The sequence below is a fragment of the Rhinopithecus roxellana genome, chromosome 15, assembly GCF_007565055.1.
Source record: "Rhinopithecus roxellana isolate Shanxi Qingling chromosome 15, ASM756505v1, whole genome shotgun sequence".
In the NCBI taxonomy this organism is placed as follows: domain Eukaryota; kingdom Metazoa; phylum Chordata; class Mammalia; order Primates; family Cercopithecidae; genus Rhinopithecus; species Rhinopithecus roxellana.
In genome coordinates, this window is record NC_044563.1 from 38,682,191 (window position 1) to 38,702,137 (window position 19,947).

General features: G+C 41.8%; 1 protein-coding gene across 2 annotated transcripts in view; it reads right to left on the minus strand.

The window, feature by feature from the left end:
- The window catches only part of FAT3 (FAT atypical cadherin 3), a 721,964-nt gene that overhangs the window by 30,223 nt on the left and 671,794 nt on the right, over positions 1-19,947 (minus strand). For both annotated transcript variants that reach the window (XM_030918946.1, XM_030918947.1), the window contains 2 exons: positions 8,854-8,988; positions 6,907-7,064 (listed from right to left, as the gene is read on the minus strand). In XM_030918946.1, the coding sequence (XP_030774806.1) occupies positions 6,907-7,064; positions 8,854-8,988 (293 nt within the window). The remainder of the gene's footprint in view (positions 1-6,906; positions 7,065-8,853; positions 8,989-19,947) is intronic.

A 19,947-nucleotide genomic window follows, 5' to 3' on the forward strand; every position in this document is an offset into this window, starting at 1 on the left:
ATATGTTCCTTGAATACATTTATAGGAGTGCTCCACAGGGGAAAGAAAGAGGCCTGGTAGAAATGAAAAATTTCCTAGTTCCCGGCTTTGTATACATTTAAGATTTAAAAGCTGCTCTATATTAAACACTAGCATATTCTTAAAATAATCTGTTAGGATGATGCTCATGGTTTAGGTGAAGGTTATCTTCCAAGGTGCTCAGGGCTTGGCTATTTGCTTAAAATATCTCGATCGCTTGTGACACCTGGCCCTCCAGAAGGATCTTTTGTTTAATGGCCCACACTTTGTGAATGCTCCCAGCCCTTGTTTGGGGTGCAACAACAGAGACCAGTCTGCTGCTGGAGTGCATTGGTGGAGCAAGGGCATCACTGCCTCCAGGAGGCTAATCCCAGGAGACATCACACACAGGAAGAAAGCATGTGCTATGAGGATCCTTGCTGGCAGAGAGCTGCAGAGCAGGGACTGGCCCTCCATGGAGTCCCAGGTTCAACTGCTGCAAAGAAAACAGGCCTTTGAATCCCCTGTGTCGTCCACCCTGTTCTACATTTCTCAGAAGTGCAAGGTGGCTTTGGGATCTGGGGAATGAGGGCTGCACCCCTGTCTAGCGAAGTGTACATTTGCTCATGAAGGGATTCGCAGCCAGAAATTGTGAAACAAAAGTTTCTTTTCTGGCCTATGTCTATGACCAGCAAGAGGACCCTGTGGAGGCCAGTGTCTGAGTCATGCCGGGAACACTAGTCTGTTGGCATTCACAGTTCTGTGCAGAGAACAGACACTTGTTGGGAAAAGAAAAGAAAAAGGAAAGAAAAGGAAATGACAGGACAACCCAGAGCTTCCAGGTTACAAACAGCCAAGGAGATACAGAGAAAATGAATTCACAGAAATAGATTGAAGCAGTCTTTGTGAAACATGTTTAACTCATAATAGACGTATTTGGGATTATCATAGCACCTCTCATTCTCACATGTGGCATATTTCTCTATGCTTCAGTACAGACAACTGAATTCTTAGGGACTCTCATTTCTGCCTTTGTAGCTCCATGTTCTTTATCCTGCATAAAATTTCATAGGTCATGCCACATAAACATGTGTATCTAGAAGGCAGGGGGCTTTGTGAAGCAGACAGAGCTGTGGGAATTTTGGAATGCTGAATAAAATTCAGGCTTTGTCATGTACCACTCACGTCTCCTGGAGAGAATGGTCTGGCCCCTCTGGGTTTGGCTCTGGAGAGCAGAGAGAGAACTGCTGTGGCTTATTTTCCAAGGCTACTGTGTCCACTGCAGAATGGTTAGCCATATCATACACAGTTAGAACATACATACTCTGCTCTGTCATGCAAATGTAAAAAGACAACTATTTGTGATCTTTTCAGAGAGCTTTCAGGTGTAATTTTTTTTTTTTTTTTTGACAGAGTCTCACTCTGTCACCAGGCTGGAGTGCAGTGGTATGATCTCGGCTCACTGCAGCATCCAACTCCCTGGTTCAAGTGATTCTCCTGCCTCAGCCTCCCGAGTAGCTGGGATTACAGATAAGCACCACCACGCCCAGCTAATTTTTTGTATTTTTAGTAGAGACAGGATTTTACCAGGTTGGCCACAATGGTCTTGATCTCCTGACCTTGTGATCTGCCCGCCATGGCCTCTCAAAAGTGCTGGGATTACAGATGTGGGCCACTGTGCCTGGCCTCACGTGTAATCTTATGCTATCATCTTTGTCATTTTTTTTCGGTTCCACAAAATTGAATGAATAGATATTGTAAATCACACCAGAATACTTGCTCCATGGCAACTCCTGGATAATTTCCATATTTGTATTTTAATGTAAGTAATAAATCACCAAATGTGACTTTGGGGAGTATCTTCTGGCACAGTCCACCTGCTAACTCTGTGGCTACAAACTGGTGTCCTCAGTCTATTATGAAAAATTAGTGGTGAGAGTGCAATTTATCTAAGTTTTTGTCAAAAGATGTTCAATTAACATATTACTTGGTTCATTCTCCTCTCTCACCCCAACCTCCTACCTCTTTGAATAATCACCAAGTTACATATTCACCAGGGAGAAATGACAAGACTCCGATGTACTCAAATATATCAGAGTTCTATAACTGAGGAACATAAAATTATCCCATACTAACACAGCACGGTTAAGCTTCCTTTTTATTTTTATTTTTGTTGCAAAAATAACAGCAGCAACATTGCTGAATGAAGAAAGCCAGATGCCTACACAATTCTCAGCCTCTTACAAACAAAAATCATTTGGATTGTCAAAATTCTAGGAGGTTGAAATTACCAGCTTTGTTTATATGACAAACTAGAACACTGATGCCAAAAGTTATCTTGTGAAAAGTTAATAATCTTTTGCTATTGCACAGGTATATTATTCCAGGGAGTGAAAAGAACACTTTGTCTTTTCATGTCTATGTTCTCTCATACCAGAAAACATATTCTGATCATATTTAATTCTTCTCTGTCTTCAGAGTAGGGTTCACCTAGTTTTAAGGGTCTTCTTTAAGAGAATGATGCTTTCTCAAATCAGAGGGGAAGCTATTTTAATAGAAATTGAGGTGTGCATGAAAGTGTAAGAAAAGTCTGTAGCAATGATACTGAAATGATTTGCTAGGGTTGGGGTGTAGCTAGGTAATTTGTTCAATGAAATACTTAATTGAGAGAGTGTTGCCCTAATGTTATAAAATATTTAGATTCTAAGGATCATTTGAAATCAGTGATGTGCTTTCCCCTGGATTTTTAGTATCTTGGGGCTTGGACGACAAGACATCAGAGTTCTAAGAAGTCCCACTTTTGCAGGAAAGTAGGATTTTGAGTAAAAAGTGTAAATTATGGCATGAAGTCTTACTGCTTCAGATCCTTGGTGTGTGGTTATAGCAAATGCATAATAATCATGGAACTTGTAAGAGGATTATTCAATATTCTTTGAAAAAGGGATGTTTTAAAAACTTTTTTTTTTTTTTTTTTTCCCTGAGTTGGGCACAATAGCAAGTGCCTGTAGTCCTAGCTACTTGGGAGGCTGAGGCAGGAGGATCAAGTGATCAGTTTGAGACCAGCCTGGGCAACATTGTGAGATCATATATCAAAAAACAGAAAACCCCACAAACAAAAAAATACAAAAACCCATTTTTAAGGCTGCCATTAATAGCCATTTGGTATACATTAAGTGTTTTAAATGAGTAAATGAATGCATAATCATCCCAGCCCTCTGAATTTCTTCTTTCGATAAACTATAGGAGTTTATCAAAAGGTATCTAACTCCCAACCAGCTCTCCTCTGTCATAGGCCCAGACCCAAAGTGATATTGACTGGCTGTCACTTTGAGCAAGTCATTGAATTTTCCTCACAGGCAAAAAAAGTAGACACTCATACCCACATGCAAGGGGAATGAGAATTGAAATTACATGTATGTGAAAGTACTTTATAAACTCTTAGGTATTTTATTATTACTACAAAATGTAATTATTAAGGTTAACTTACTTTTTGGTGACATTCTTAAATGGATCATTGAAACTCTCAAATCTTGTAAGGAGTTTCCTTGTTACTCTTTTGATCTATATAATAGGAAAGATCTGGCCATGCCAAGTGGGCTGTTTTACAAACCAAATGAGCTTTCCCTATCTTCTCTTCAGTTTAGGGGTTTGAAGCTAGCCATGTCTCAGAATCATCAGAATGTAGCAATGAATCATTTATAACTTGCCCCCCCCAAAAAAACATGTGATAGTTCTAGATTAACAATCATATTCTCCTTGTGCTTTTGCCATAATATTAGAGATGAAAGACTGACACAGAGATAAAGTGTTCTCCTACTGATTTCTCCTTACATCTCTTCCGGTGATTTGACATGTTTCTTTCTTCTTCTTCTTCTTCTTCTTAAAAAATCTTTTCCAGATCTCCCTTTGAGAAAGAATGCCATGTTTCTTTCATAGGTGTGAGGAGAATCACAGAACCTATCTATTTTCATTGTTGCTTTGGCTGCCAGGAAACTCAGTTATGGTTTGGGCTCTACTGAAGAAGTTCTCCTTGGTCTAGATTTTCTCATAATGATATTCTACTCTACCCGACTTCATTGGTTGGCTCTTAACCTTGTATTTTCATCTTAATAGTACTTTCATTTTATTGCATTTGGATGCTTATGGTAAGCCTTGAATTTCCTTTAGAAGAAGATAGGGTATCAATGGTAAACAGAAAAATGAGTGTGTTTTATTGTTGCTGAGAGACAGTGATATTCTTTGTCTGTGAGTATTTTCACTTCTCAAGGTCTCTGTGCAATTCTTTAATTGTCTGTAAGGGGCGCCCTTCACCCCACTGAGTACTTTAAGTACTTTTTAGAGAATGTGCTCTGACCGGAAAAATATAAACAACCAAGAGGTGCAATTTAAACAAAGCATTTCAGCTTAGTTGTTGAACCAAAGTGCAAGGCACATACTGTACCTAAAGCCAAGGAAATTAAACCTTGCATGAGGCTGAAAATGTTAAGCAAACAGATTCAAATCCCCTTAGTGGATATTCCTGGCGACTGTAGGAGAATAACTGCAATAGTTTAGTACAGCTGTGTCCTGCTTTGGGCAAACCCAACATATGAAAAGCAAACTTATAGAACAGACAGATTGGGAGTGATTATTCACATCACAAAGGGATTAATGGAAGGGTTCCTTCAAATAGCATCCATCTCTAGTTTATTAGAATTCCATTTACCGAGATTCAATTTACACAACTTTCAGAAACATGCTTGTTTCATGAAATGCAATATACCTTAAGAGCTGGAGCTGCCTAAAAGGCTTAATTATTCTTCTTTCCTATCCTCAGGGATCTGCACATTTTAGACTTTTGCCAGTGAAGTGTCAAATTACAAGCTCCATTTTAGGATCAAGCCATTCAGGTTCAATATTTTTGTTCTCTCTCAGATTTAATGCTCTATAAGAGATTTACTAATAGAAACTATTTTCAACCACCAGCCCTGTTAGAGCATGAAGGAGGAGAGAGAAAGGTCAGTGAGGCCCAAGCAGAGCCGTAAGAGCTGGTAGCTCTGAATGCTCAGAACACTTTCCCAGCAATTATACAAAACTTCAACTCTCAGGGCTATTTAGAAAATGATCTACTGACCCAAGGCGCGCTGCTTCCGGGGCCACGAGAAAATAAAGGCAGGACTTAGGTTTTTGAGTTTTTCTTCTTTCACCATGAATATCTAATTTGAATGCATCATTCTCTAAAACTGTGCATCCAAAGTACTTTTCTTATTTTCTTTTAAAAACATTGCTTTCCTTTCCAGATCTTAAATTAGAATTCTGAGTTGAATGAATAAGGATAGTGGGAGACTGCTTACAAAAGTAACCAACTTTTAAACTTCGACTCCCCGCTCACTCAACTATGGCTATCAAATAATATCTGGCAATATCAGATGTGGGTAAGTAAAGCCCTATGTGATCATTAAGAGAAACGCACTGGCATTTAATGTTCCCTATTTCTCTCCTTCCTCATCTGTCTTTAGGACTAAAGCTTGGGCCACCTAATCAACTTGAATCTGACATATCAAACAATCAAAGGGCAGAAGCTGGAAAGGTCCACCATGTACCCTTCAAGCCCAAACCTTGGGAAGAAAACAATTTCTTGCCATTTCCATGTGAAAGGGCATTTTCCACTGGATGGACTCTGAATGTTTTTGAAGAGCATTTACGATAGGCTGACATAGCAACCTGGTGAGAATAGCATGAGATGAAACACATCTTCTTCCTTTTCCTGCCATCTTTCTTCCATCCTAGAAGGCTGAATCTGGTCTACAGATGCCCAGAATGTGATTTTTTAAAAAATGAGCTGTAATAGCAAGATGGAGAGTAAGGAATAGTATGGAGATGAACAGCATGGAGTGAGAGAGACTAGAGTGTGGGGTCCAGGCCTCCTCACTTATTAGATATGCAACTTTGAGAAAATAACCTCTCCGAACCACTGTCCTCTTCTTGATCAAATGGGGATAACATATAACAAGCTTATCATATTAGCTGTATAATAAAAATAAATGATGCACAAAAAGCTGTTATTATTATTATCTTGTTTGCTTATTTTTTTTGGGGGGGGGTTTGTTTTGAGATGGAGTCTCACTCTGTCACCCAGATTACTGTGTAGTGGCCTCAGCCTCCCAAGAAGCTGGATTATAGGTGCCCACCACCATGCCTAGTTTGTATTTTTAGTAGAGACAGGGTTTCACCATGTTGGCCAGGCGTGTCTCGAACTTCTGACCTCATGTGATGCACCCGCCTCTGCTTCCCAAAGTGTTGGCATTACAGGCGTGAGCCACTGCACCTGGCCCATTACCATTATTATTATTGTTTTCACGAAGGCACCAGAATCCTTGACCTGAATATAGATGTCAGACTTGCTTTAAAATAAATCTGGCTGCTTTAGGAGAGTTTTTGAGGCTAGGAAATGACTGAAAAATTGGGCTACTTGGGTCATGATAGGATACGGGAAATCTCTTATACCCCCTGTCTCCAATTTCCTCCCTGAGCAAGAACAGAAATCGCCTTCAAAAGTCAGTGGGGATAGACCCATGTGTTAGAAAAGGATACTGCCAACCCTTTTAAAGGACCACCCCCGTTGTGGAATTGATTAGGAGACACATTCTAATGAACTGTTGAGCGATTACAGCTCAAAGGAGGCCAGCCCTTGAACCCACTCTCAAGAGACATGCCCCATGTACCAAGAGCCAATTTTGAAGCTGAATGTTCAAAAGGAAATGGGATGTTGGCTCCCTTCCCAGTTCTGCTGCTGCTCCCCTTTGCCCAGAAGTCTGCTTCTGGTCTTCTGAACTTAAAAGACAAAATGATTTCAGCCGTTCTCCAATCCAAGAGCCAAAACACTAACATGAGAACTGACTGCAGAAAAAGATAACCCATTTTAATTACCTTCAGAATTATGCAGGGATTTGCTCTGGTGTACATTATAATCCCATTGCTTTGCAGGGTTCGAAGACGCAGAGCTAGTTTAAAATCCTCTTCTTTGCTATTTTCAGAAAGCCGATATTTGATGTAACTGTTTCCAGCAAAGCTGAGAGAAGTGTGCCCTGAAAAGACCGTTATGAGAAGGCATATATATTTTTAACATCCAGAAAGGAGCAGAGACACATGAAATCACCCAACAACCAACAACCAAGTTGATTAAAGACCATGCATGAGAAGTTAATGAAGGTGTTGAGGAGAAATTATTGTTCATTAAAAACTGGTTTTCCATTTCACATCACACTCTAATTTCAAAGTGAAAAACATATTAACCAGTCAGACACCAAATCATCTTACTTGCCTCATGCCAAGAGCCACTTGGTAAATTCCACAACTTGGATTTTCTTAATGTTACAAAATTTCCAACTCCTACTTTCTAAAATGAGCATTATTAAAAGATACCCCTAACCCCCAATCACTTAGGCATTCAAGAACTTTCAACTCCATGAAACAAAGAAAACAAAACCATTTCCAAATGATATCCATGTTCCCCAAGTATTCTAATGCCTAATAGCTAATTTATGTCATTTGCACTAATTTTGCAAAAAGGTAACTGATATAAAGGAAATTCATGTAGTCACACTTTCACTTTCTGACCATTACTTTTGAGACTCCCCTTGAATTTTGTCCAACTCAATTGCTCAATTCTGAGATTACTCTTTTTACAAAAATTGCTTTCAACTTTATGTTTTAACAAGAAAAGTAATGGCTGAAAAGCTACCTTGCTGGGGTGTAAGGTGGAATGTGTGGAAATATACCAAATGGACAATAAATATAGATAATCAGAAGTTTTCTAGATAGAAAGGAGAAAAGTCAGCAGGAAGTGACTCCAAAACTTAGAAGATTTGGCTTTGTGATCCCCCTGCACATCCACCTGCTATGTGCATGGGGACAGCATAATTTTCTTCTAATTCTAAGCCTTACATGACTTAGGTAAGCATCCAGGTGGTCCCTTTACTTAATTGCAGCTCCATTCTTGAAATCAGCTAAGAAGCAGCTTTGGTTTCTACTTTTAGGAACAGTGCTTCTCTGTGTAAAGCCTGAATTTCTAGAACTCAATTCTTGCAAAGTTCCTTGCCCATAGTAGGCATAGTTATGTTTTTATTCCAACTATTTATTGGATTCCAAAATTGTTATCAATGTGCCTGTATTTTAAATATACCTGAAGAGGATTCTATTGGTACTCAAAATGAAGAATATTCTTTTTTGAGTAAAGAAGTGGCAGAGAATATATGAATCAAATGAAGTACAGAAATTGAATGAAGATCAGAAACAGGATAATTTAGATTAAAATAACTTAAATACTGATTTTTCTTTTTCTTTCCTTAAGATGCAGAGGTGAGCACCTCTCCTGCTGGAACGTGAAGTTAGTTAGAAATTTCCAGTAGGGAGTCTCCTTACTTGGTTCACCAGATGGGGTTGACTCTAAGGAAGGTCAACAGGATTGGCTCTGCCTTCTGTGGGTCCTGGTTTTGCGGCTGTGGATTTGTGCAGCACCCTGAGCATCAAAGGCCATGCCACAGATACTCAGATTCCTCTGCCCAACCAACAGCCTTTTATTTTCCATAATTTCACACCCTTAACAGACATGAGACTGTAATAAAAAACACATGTTGTAGTCTTCTCCATTATGTAAGAAGCCCACAGTCTTTACATGTTCCCTTAGCACAAGCTGCAGCTGTGATAAATCCTAAGTAAATGTGAGTGTGGATGTTAGCTATGGTTCATTCTAAAGGAAAATGCTGCATGCCTAAAGAAACATTTTCTGGGAGGACTTGGATGGTGTAATTTACTCAAGGGCAAGTGTTTCACGAATATGAAATTAGATCCTCATCATTCCACTCTGCTCTGCACCTGAGCACTCTCCGAGCTTTCCTGGTGGACACTGGCAGAGGAACGGTCTCCTGCTGGCTTCATAACCGACACACTGCATGTCTCCTGGACACGGCTTCTCCACACAAGGATCGTTGGACCCCGGGCACAGTCCTCCTGTGACAAAGGTGGAATATGCATGATCAGTACACAAAGGGATTCACCCTGCACTCCAGGGAAGATAGAAAAAGTTCAAAGGGAACACACAAATGGCTCAAGAGCTGGGATATATGGGCTCTGAGCTGAGTCACAAAGACTCCACTCAGAAGTAGGGGCACCTGAATGGGCTTCATCTGGTGTGGATGTCCATCCAACATCCCTACATCTGCCAAATTTCACTGCCAGACTTATGTAGATTAGGTACAAAGAGTAAACAGAGCTCTTCGTTTTAGGCTAAAATATGTTGTTACACCTGGACCAACTTCAGCTGAAGAAAGATCACAATGCAAGGGCTTGTAGTATTTACTGGAGTGGAGTTTCTGCAGATTGGAGGCTATTTGAATGCATCCCTTGAGTTTAGATTTCTTCTGCACCTCCCTCCTGCCCTCAGAACTTGGGGGTTGATTTCAGAGGGAAAAAAAGACATTTCTAAAGAAAAGTATGACTAATTTTAAATTGTAGAAGCACGACTCACATTGTTTCCTAATCCCTTCTACTACATGCTATGTTATTGATTAGCTGTAAATGTGCCCTACATTGATGTGCCCCATCAAATAACAGCAGAATTATCCTTGGCAAGGGAAGACTTCCTTTCTACCTGTTCAATGTTCACAGCACTGTAAGATGAAAGGTTAATCCCTCAGAAGGGAAATCCTGGAAAGCAGATTAACTGATTAAGGCAGAATTCAGGACCCAAGTGAGTTATTTTAGAACTGTGCAAATATGAACCCACTGAAGGAAGCACATTTTCCAAAGGTCCTGAGTATTTCACATGTAATTAGGCCATTTTCCACCTGGTAAGAGTTTCAGCGGTAAAATAATTATATAAAAGGAGACACAAATTAAAAATAACCCACAACTCAAACAGTGGTTTCCTAAATGGGTTAGGCATAGCCTAAAGGAGCGCCCTTTCCCTGTGAACTGAGAACGTGCAGTATACCAGCAGCTCATTTCTCGGCCAGATCTGGCCCATGATCATGCTCCTTTTCATCCTAAGTCTTTCCTCATCATTAAGCATATTGTCCTGGCCAGGTGCAGTGGTTCATGCCTGTAATCCCAGCACCTCAGGAGGCCAAGGTTGGAGGATCACTTAAGGCCAGAAATTTGAGGTTACAGTGAGCTATGATTATGCCACTGCACACTAGCCTGGGCAACAGAACAAGACTCTGTCTCAAAAAAAAAAAAAAAAAAAAGCATATTGTCCCAAGGTACAGTCATTTCTTTGTGCAGAAGAAAGCAGGAATTTAATGCTAACTACTTATAAACATTTAAAAAACTGTAATCCTTGACAGGAGCAATATAAGTAGCACCAGCAAACTCAGAATTCATAAATCCCATTTTCCACTGGTTTATAGTTCAGTCATAAAAAACACCCTTGGCACTGATCCAGCTTACAAAGTCTTAGAAGATAAAGGCATTTTTAACTAAAAATTTGGAAAGAATTCTACAAATGGTTCTATAAGACTTAAGTGCCCTGAAATATATCTCCCTATTTTCCTCCCCAACCAAATCTGTAGTCCTGCCATGTATTAATCAATATTCATGGAACTTAAAACAGCTGTGTGACCATCTCACGACCTATTTCAAGAAGCTTTTGAAAATTAGTTTTTAAATAACTTTTGGTGCATTTATTCAACAAATAATTGTTTGGGGCCAAAGAGGTATTAGGCCTGGGAACACAAAGATGAAAGGAAATGATGCCTCCTTTCTCTCGCCTCAGGAAACAACATGAAAACACTTGACGATAATATAATAAGATAACTGCTTTGGCAGGTATGTGAGCACAATGGAGTGACCAGAGGAGGAAAAATTCTGTCTCCTGGTAGAATGTCAGAAGTCTTCCCAAAGGAAGGGAATATTTTAACTCAGGCATGAAGGATGAGATCCTTTGAGTAACAAAGGAATGAGCTAACAAATAGCTAGCAGCTTAACCTCAGGCCTGCCTTAAAGTTTATTCATAATAAGTTCACAACCCTACCGGCTGACTCTGCTGTTTTCACATGTGACTTCATCTCAGTCTCTGATAGCCTGCACACGTCTAGCTTGCTCCTAAATATTGACTAGTAGTCTATGCTTAAAGTGCAAATTGAGCCCAATACTAACCTCAGCCATGTGGAGGTAGCAATGTGCATATATGAATCACAACATGCATCCCATCAAATAGATGTAACTTCTGGGTTACTTGGGCATTACCTGTCAAGTATGTATGGAAACAGTAGCTTATGTATTTAAGAAATCTGTTACTTTCTATTCCGTGGACATGCCTTTTCCCTTCTATTTAAGCCACTCTAAGTCTCAACCTCTTTATAAGTTTCTGTGTTTCTGAGATACAGTTATAGATATTACATTCATAGCCTGTTCTGCTCTAATGTAATGGCTGCATTGCAAAGAAACCTTGAATCATCAAAAATCCAGTTTAAAAGCCACTGTTCCGAAAGGGGAAAAAAGGGCCAGATAATTTCAGGTGCATGATAGCAAAGATATTTATCCCTATAGGAATAATGGTAACATTTTTAAAAAACAGCTATAAGTGAATGCAATAAAAATTAAACTCTGTATTTCAGAACAAATCTAGCATTTGGGTACTTCTACCTTTTATTCACATGTTTTGGCCTTTTCTTTTACATCAGTCCTGCCCTGGTAATTAGCACAGTGATGGTAGTGATAGCCTGTCTGGAATGGCCACTGTGAAGATGCCAGCTGCAGCAGGGGAGGCGTGGCTGGGGTTGCATGCTCCACGGGGCTGGTGGGAGCCGGGAACAGGTGGGAGCCCCACCTTCCCTACTGAGTTGGCAGGTGTGAGCCCCGCACTCCTGGGCACAGCCACAGCTGCCCAGCCACAGCTCTGGACCTGGGCATCCCTGCACTCTTGAAAGACCAGGAAGCCCCACCCCCTTCCCCTGCAAGCTCAGAAGTGCCTGCTCCTGCTCCCTGGCCTCTCCCTGCTCCTAGCACCCACTTCAATTTTGAAGCAAAGTTGTGGCCAAACCTGGGTTCTGTTGCAACCTGGCTGGGTATGCATGCATTCAGGGTGGTGCTAACACAGCAGCCCACCTGCCGCCTTGGGCCCGTCTGAACTTTGCACATAGATGAGCACAGGAGGGAGGCTGCAGGGGTGCTCAGGGTGGCTCAGCACAGGCCTGCAGGTGCCCTTCAGCATGAACAGCCTGGGTACTGTGGATGACACATTGATGGTGGCAGGAGGCAGACAGGCTCCTAGGCAGAAAAGGGCAGGTCCCCAGTGATGCCCCACCTTCAAGCCAGGGACTCTCTGAAGCCTGGGGGCTGGGCTGTCAGTTCCAGGTAGTCCACGGACTGGAGTGAGAACTTATGGTGCTTTTTCTGGGTCTGCCCATGGCCGGCTATGGACCAATCAGCATGCACGTCCTCTCTTCTGAGCCCATAAAAACCCTGGATCCTGCCAGACTCAAATAGATATCCAGACTAGCAGCTGTAGAGAGGAGCGACCCACTGTGGGTCTCAGCTCTGCTGAGTCTCAGTCTCAGCTCTGCTGAGAGCTGGATACTCCTTGGGACAACCTGCCTGCTGTAAGGAGCTACCCACCGCGGGTCTCCTGAGAGCTGTTCTGTCACTCACTGAAGCTTCTCTCCACCTTGTTCACCTTCCACTTGTCTGTGTAACTCATTCTTACTGGACATGGGACAAAAACTCGGGACCTGATGAATGGTGGGACTGAAAGAGCTGTAACACAAACAGGGCTGAAAAACACCTCCCCTGCTCTCCACATTGTAGATGACAAGAAGGAGAGAATTGCTGCAGTCCTTCAAGGAGCCCAGACCTAGGGGATCCCCAAGTCACGGCTGTGATACTCTCTTTGAGGCTCTATGGTTCTTGCCATCTCCAAGCTTCTGGGCACCACTGCATTCTGCATGTCTGGATGCAAGTGCCTGCAGCAGAAGCCATGTGTGGTACATCTGGTCCAGCTGGGGCCTCACACAGAGCTGGTACGTGGGCCAGCGCCTGCAGCTGCCTGCCCTGCCATAGCAGTGGGCGTGCCTTGCTGTGCACAGTGGCCAAACCCCGTGCTTGCTCATGTGCCAGCATGCCTGGCTGTGCACAGTGGCCTACACACCCCTCGCTACTCCACGCTTGGCTCACCCTTGGCAAGTGTGGGATCTGGGCCAGTAGTGTGAGCCAAGTGAAACCTGCTGGGCTGAGTGGACAGAAGAAGCCCAGTGGGTGTGAGAAATACTCAGCAAAAGGTGCCACCAACCACAGAGGCTTTCAGCTGGAGAAGCAACACCCCAAGGATCCTGTGACAACAGGGTTCCTCACTTTCTTACCCATATCTCCTGTTTTAGATTAAAGCACAGAAGTACTTAGACCAGCAACTGGAGCTGAGCCTCATAGCTCTTTTTCTTATTTCCTTCTGTCATAAGCTATAGGATGTCATCTAATTAAATCACGGTCATTAATTAATGCATTATGTTAGATCCAGTCCCCACTGTGAAAACTGTAGCTTGAGGATGTGTTAAAAAATACCCAAATATAAATATTATAAGTACATTCTAAAATGAATAATATCAATATAAATATTAGATATATGATAATGAGTATTTACATTCATTCCAGCAGCAATGACTTTTCTATGTTCCTTTTCTTTCTTTCTGTTTTAAATTGGTTCTTTAGGATCAATGGGATAGTTTTTGGCAAGGATGTTTTTTGTACCTCTTGATGTTTTAAAAATCCTCTGGGGACTCCTCCCTGAGTTCCAGCCTGGAAATGCTCAGCCATAAACATTTGGGCTCTGGCTGCTGTTGTCTGTTTGCTCTGCTCATGGGCCTACTCTCTTGTGGCTGAAGGAAGTATGAAGGCAGATTAGAATCTGCAGGCCAGTGTAAATGGAACATCCTCCCTAGCAGGGGACAGATGTGATCATGTGTGCAAACTTCAGTGTATGCCTAGCAAAAACTTTTAGTTTTTGAAAAACAGATTCCTCAAAAGGAAATAATACCCATATCCCATATTGCAGTTCTTTCCTCTCTGAACTGTTGTAAAAAATTAAGCCCTTTCTGAAATATATATGGTCAGAGAGACTTAACCTTTGTATGCCAACCCTGAACAATGTTATGCGCCCCCTTGGTCTCAGATATACCCATGTCTGGGTCCAGGAAGCACTTTTCTGGGGATAGCAACCCTCTTTCCAGCCAAAGCCCTAAATTCTTTATCTAAATAAAAGCTGGTAAGCTTTAAATGGATGCCAAAGGGTTAACATGCTTTTAGAAATCACATGTTTCTGTCATCCCCTTTTCAGGAAGTACATACACCTGTTATTGTTAAGAGCCTTAAAGACCCTCTCTCTGGTGGCAGACAGTGCTCCATCAGCTTCAGAGTACCAGTTAAGAGAAGGCAGTGTCAACTCCTGCTGGCTTCTGGGAGAAAGTTTATCTAATTAGCTATCATGAAGTAATGCAGCTTTAATTAACTTGTGCTGTGTTTGGTGACAGCTTGGGGGATGTGGGCTCATAGGCCGATATGCTCTGCATCTCAGACATCCATCATTTGGTACCACAGTAAGCATGAAGGGAGAAGGGTCCTACTTCATCAAACCAACTGATGCCATTTATGGTATGTCAGGGCAGGATCAGACGTGTGTAGCTCCTGTCAGGAAGCAGGCAGAGTAAGCCCTGTCCCCATTCCCAGTTTCTCTCGGGAAGGTGGGGTAGTAAAACAGGAAAGGATATTGCATTAACAAGATGCAGACCTGGATTTTGGCCCTGGCTAATTTTTTAATTTAGTCACCGTGTGGCCTTGAACTACTCACTTGCCTTTTCTAGGTCTCGATTTCCTTTTCTGAAAAATCAAGATAATAATTCTTTACAGTGCTGTGAGAACGAAATGGGTTAGTGTATGTGAAAGCAACTTGTAAAGAAAAAAATTTATTATAAAAACAAATTACTACAGGGTGAAAACTGGAAACACAAACTTGACCCAGCAACATGGCAGAGTCCTGAACTCAGATGTAACTTTTCCCTTGCTGTCCTTTTTTGGTCAGATTCATGATTTGTAAGTCCACAGTAAGTGACAGGAAATATGAAATACTGTGTGCACTGTAGGCACAGAATAAGGCCTGGGGCTTGTTACTCATCTGCGTCACAGGAACGTGCACCTGTGTTGAGCCCTGCACCACCTTCTCGATCTTAGGTGCAGATGTTTTTTTCATGCACCTTGTCCACCAGGAGAAACACGCACACCATGTGACCATTCCCTGAAAGGTTTTTCACCTTCTGATTTTTTTGCTCAGGTGGAAATTTAGGTCACTTTCTATAGAGGTGACAACAGACAACTCACTTGAGCAGAAGCATCAAAGCTTTGGAACATGCAGGGAGGAGAAGGGTGATCCTCTGGAGGTTTTAAAAGGTTTCACTACCATATTTATGACTCTCGTCTCCTCTCTCCCCAGCATTCCCGCAGCCCCCTGGATTAAGTCTCTGCTTTTAGCCAATACATCAGTATCTAGCTGTGATTATTATGCTGCCACTTTAAGCTGATTCAACCTCTTGATTTATGTTGCTGCCTCATTACATTGAATAATCCAATAACTAATGGTAAACATCCCATGCCCTGAATTCATGTGCTTTACCCACATGCCATGTCCTGGCAAATGCCACATAAGTCAATAAGCTCCCTTCTTAATTCATGGCCTGTAAGAAGTTTTAAAAAACAGAAGTCTCAACTTTGAAGTCATTTCTTATAGTTCTCTCGGAAGCAGAGAATCATCCAGAATGGTGTTTGCTTGACTCAGCCATATTTTCTGTATGATTTCACTAAAGGCCAAGTGCAATTTCATTCAAGACCTCCTCTCTGGGGCAGCTGTGTATGGATGGAATATAGAGAGGAAAACACATACACTGAGAAGCTGGTATCACCACCAGGATGGGGACCTCTACACCTCTCCTGGCAATGTGGGACTCATGCACACTGGAGATGAGGGATCTGCCAACGTGTATTTCTTATGAATGAAAAATAGAAACTTCCCAGTTTGTAGGGCGTTAACCTGTTAAGATTAATAGACAACACTGAAGGTTACTCGAAGCCACTGGGATTGGCTCCCTCCTCAGAAAATTAGCATTAACAAACCCCAGCCAAAGTGCAAACCCAATTTCAGATTCTTCTGTGCTATATAAAAACACATCACGAACATGTTTTAAGTGTCTGACTGCCTCACAGAAGCCGTCATCATTTTATTTTACAGCGCTTATTAGAAGTGCAGTGGCCACCTGTCAGCAGGCCTGCTTTACCTATCCTACCGTATCCCTCCCAAGGACTGTCCTGACTTCTTACCATCCACCCCACTGAGCTCTCTGTCATTGGCTCAATCCATGATGCTGTTTCATTCTCCATGGGAATGGGGATCACATCAGCCTCTTTCACCACCGTATCTCCAGCACTCCACCCAGGGCCTGGCGCAAAACAGTATTCAATTAACTGCTGAGAGAATAAGTAAACAAAAGGATGCTTAAAATGCATCCTCTACCTGGCAAAGACCTATTATGACATGCTTCATTGCTTCCGATGCCTTTCTTGTAGTCCTCCAAGTAGAGCTGATAACCCCCTCCTTTATGCTTCCTCCGTGCCCCAATAACACCATCTATAACTTTTTATAGCACACATTTGTTTACTGCCAAGGAGCAAAGGAATTTCTTGTGTTTGGCTAGGAAGAGGATGTAAAGGGTCATAACAACTATCCTTAGTTACCCAGAGGCAGTTTGCAGAAGCAGGGTTAGTCAGGTTGGATCTGCGTGGCTCTGAGGGATACAGCTGAATGACATGACAAGGAGAGAGGTTCTGGTATGCTATAAGGCAGAAGATAATCTCAGGGCTGCCTTGTAAGCTTCCAGTACTGGTGCTTGAACTTGGCTGAATTACTATGCAGGAATATAGAAAATAGGATGTCTGCTGTGCATGGGAATTTGGATTAGGAAACTTCTGAGTTCCTTTCAAATCTGTGCAGAGATGGTAAGGTGCCGTGGTTAAAAAATGCTTTGAATAAGACAGTCAAGGATGAATCCTGGCTCTGTCATTTACTAGCTCTGTAGCTCTGTGATTCTGAGTGAGTCAATTGACCTTTCCAAGTTTTGGTTTCCTTAATTTTTGAAAAAAGTTAATGAGACCTACTCTTTAGGATTATAGTAAGAGTTAAATGCAATTGCAAGTGTGTGAAAAATAGCATGCAAACTGGTCATGGCTTGATAAACATTATCTGATCTGTCTGTCCCTGCCTTGATCCATGCACTGAATTGCACACCAGTTCTCACCTCTATGCCTTGGCTCTTATGCCCTTTGGTTTTCAATCTCCTATCCTGGTCACCTAGATAATTCCAGGCATCCTTTTCAGACCTTGCTCAGGCAGCACCACCTCCAGTGATTCCTCTTTATATTCTGAGAAAACCCTATGACAGTGGCATCCCCCACTGGTTGAAGGCATGGCTGGTGTCTGACTCATTTCTGTACAGCACAGGGCTTCGCCCATGGCAAAAACACTCCATCCATTTCATTTGGAGCACTAGGTTCCATTCTATATTCCATATCTTAATAGAGACTTGACAAATCCGGCATCCACTTCTTCTACCACACCCATAAACACACTGGTTGTAAACTCTGATGGTCTCACTGGCAGTCCATCCTACTGGACAAGTGCATCCTTTTGGATATATTTATATATTAGATTTTTGAATGCAATTTTTCAAAAATGGACAATCAGCAAGGTCCCATAGGCTGCCGTGATACCCTTTCCTCTTGCACATCTCCTATATGGGCTCGAGGACATCTATCATCCTCAATTCGTTTAAGTTGGTGTCAGTCTTTCTTACTGAAGTGACAATGTTCATTGCACCTCTGAAGTTCACCAGGAACCACCTTACAACATCAGACCTTTGTATCTCTTGAAGTTTGTTCAGACACGATGTTTGTTGGTAGCTGGAGTCTAATGAGCTTATTTGGCACCAAAATTCAAGTCTGCTTTCATTTTGTTAGAATAACTCAGCATTTTGGTTCAAGATGCTCATGATGATAATTGGACCAAAAAAACTCTGTATGAGAAAAAGATAAGCTGGAAGTTGTGAGGAGGATAGAATATTGAGGCCAGATTTGTCTAAACATTATTACACAGCCCAGAGTGGACAGTTACCTCTACTTATCATGCTAATTATTCCACCAAGTGGTGGGAAAGTCCATCTAATGAATTTGCCGACCTCCTAGAGTAAACAGAAGAGCAGCCAATACTAATTGTGTGTGAGGGTGTGTGTATGCACCTGTGGGTGCACGACATGTGTGTGTTGTGGGGAGGGACCTTTATTGAATTCAATTATTTCTCCTTTCCAACAAATGAGAAAATGCCTAAAAATGCCTAATGCATACCTTAAAACTCATAGTTGTATTTTTATTTGAAAGATAATTCTAGAAGTGAGAAAGCTATTGCTATTAAAATAAAGAGCCTGCTCCTGCACCTGGAGGAAACTCTTTCCTCTTTATCTCGCTGTGTGATTTCTCAAAGTTTGGTTTCCTGACCAGCAGCATTAGAGTCACCCAGGCTACATGTGTAGAATCCTAGGCTCCACCCCAACTGTCCATATCTAAGTGTGGGGCTCAGCAATGGGCATTTAGTAAGCCCCATGCACACAGGAGTCTGAGAGAATGTCTGCCTTACTGGGATTTTACTGTGAGGCTGGAAATCAGTCTGCTGGGAAAATTGCATTACGGTCATGAGTTGGTTAATAATGGGGATATATTCTACAAAATGCATCGTTGGGCTATTTTGTCATTGTGCAAATATCACAGAGTGCACTTACGCAAACCGAGATAGCACAGCCTACTACGCACCCAGACTATATGGTACGGGCTATGGCTCCCAGGTTACAGACTTGTATAGCATCCTACTGTACTGAACACTGTAGTCAATCGTAACACAATGGTAAGTACTTTTATATCTAAACAAAACTAAACATAGAAAAGGCATAATATGGTATTACCATAGTTTGGGACTACCACCGTATATATGGTCCCTTGTTGATGAAACATTGTTATACCACGCATGACTGTATTTGAGTATTCTTATACAGTACATAGCACTGAGGTTATGATTCACATTTAAAAAGGAAGAGTCCCTATTCTTAAGATGCAGATAATAAAGTAGGGGCCCAAGAGGGCCCTTTCTTGAATCAGTATGCTACTCTTATCAGCTGTGTGGCCCCGGGCAAGGCACAAAGCTACCACATCTATAAAATGAAGATTATCATATATCACCTGCTGAAGACAGGGCTGGGCTAGATGACCTTTGGAGCTCCTTTACCACTAAAATCTAGAATTTCATTTTATAGCTTAATTATAAGAGTGACTTGAAGGTGAGAAAAGGCTGAGAGCATGGCCTGACTCTGCACAAAGCTCTTCTTGAGCAAATGCTGGCTTTTCAAACCCAGAAGGCCTCCTCTTGGGATGACTGGGGCCTGACTCACAAAACCTTCTGGCATTCTAAATTTACTGGGAATAGAAAGGTTTATGGAGACTAGAGAACAGGGGTCCTAGGCAGAGACATCACCTTGAAACATATTGCATTTAGGACATTAGCGTCTTATGTAAAACAGAGAGCAAACCCCTCTATCTTCAACAAAAACCACTCCTCCAAATCCTTCTTTTAAAGAATTATTCAAAGTCTGCTCCCTGCCCCCACCCCAGTCTCTTCCTGATGAACTCATCCCTGAAGACCTAGCACATTGGTGGTCTCTGTGTATAGATACCACAGACAGCTTTCCTTTGGCCACAGGAGAGATTCTGTCCCTTCTATACTCTAGCATTTTCTGTAGCACTGTTATAACAAGTAGGTGCTTACAAGCTGACTTTACAATTGTCAACTCCTAAGGGCAGGAGCTGTATCTTTTTTACTTTGAATCTTTAGTG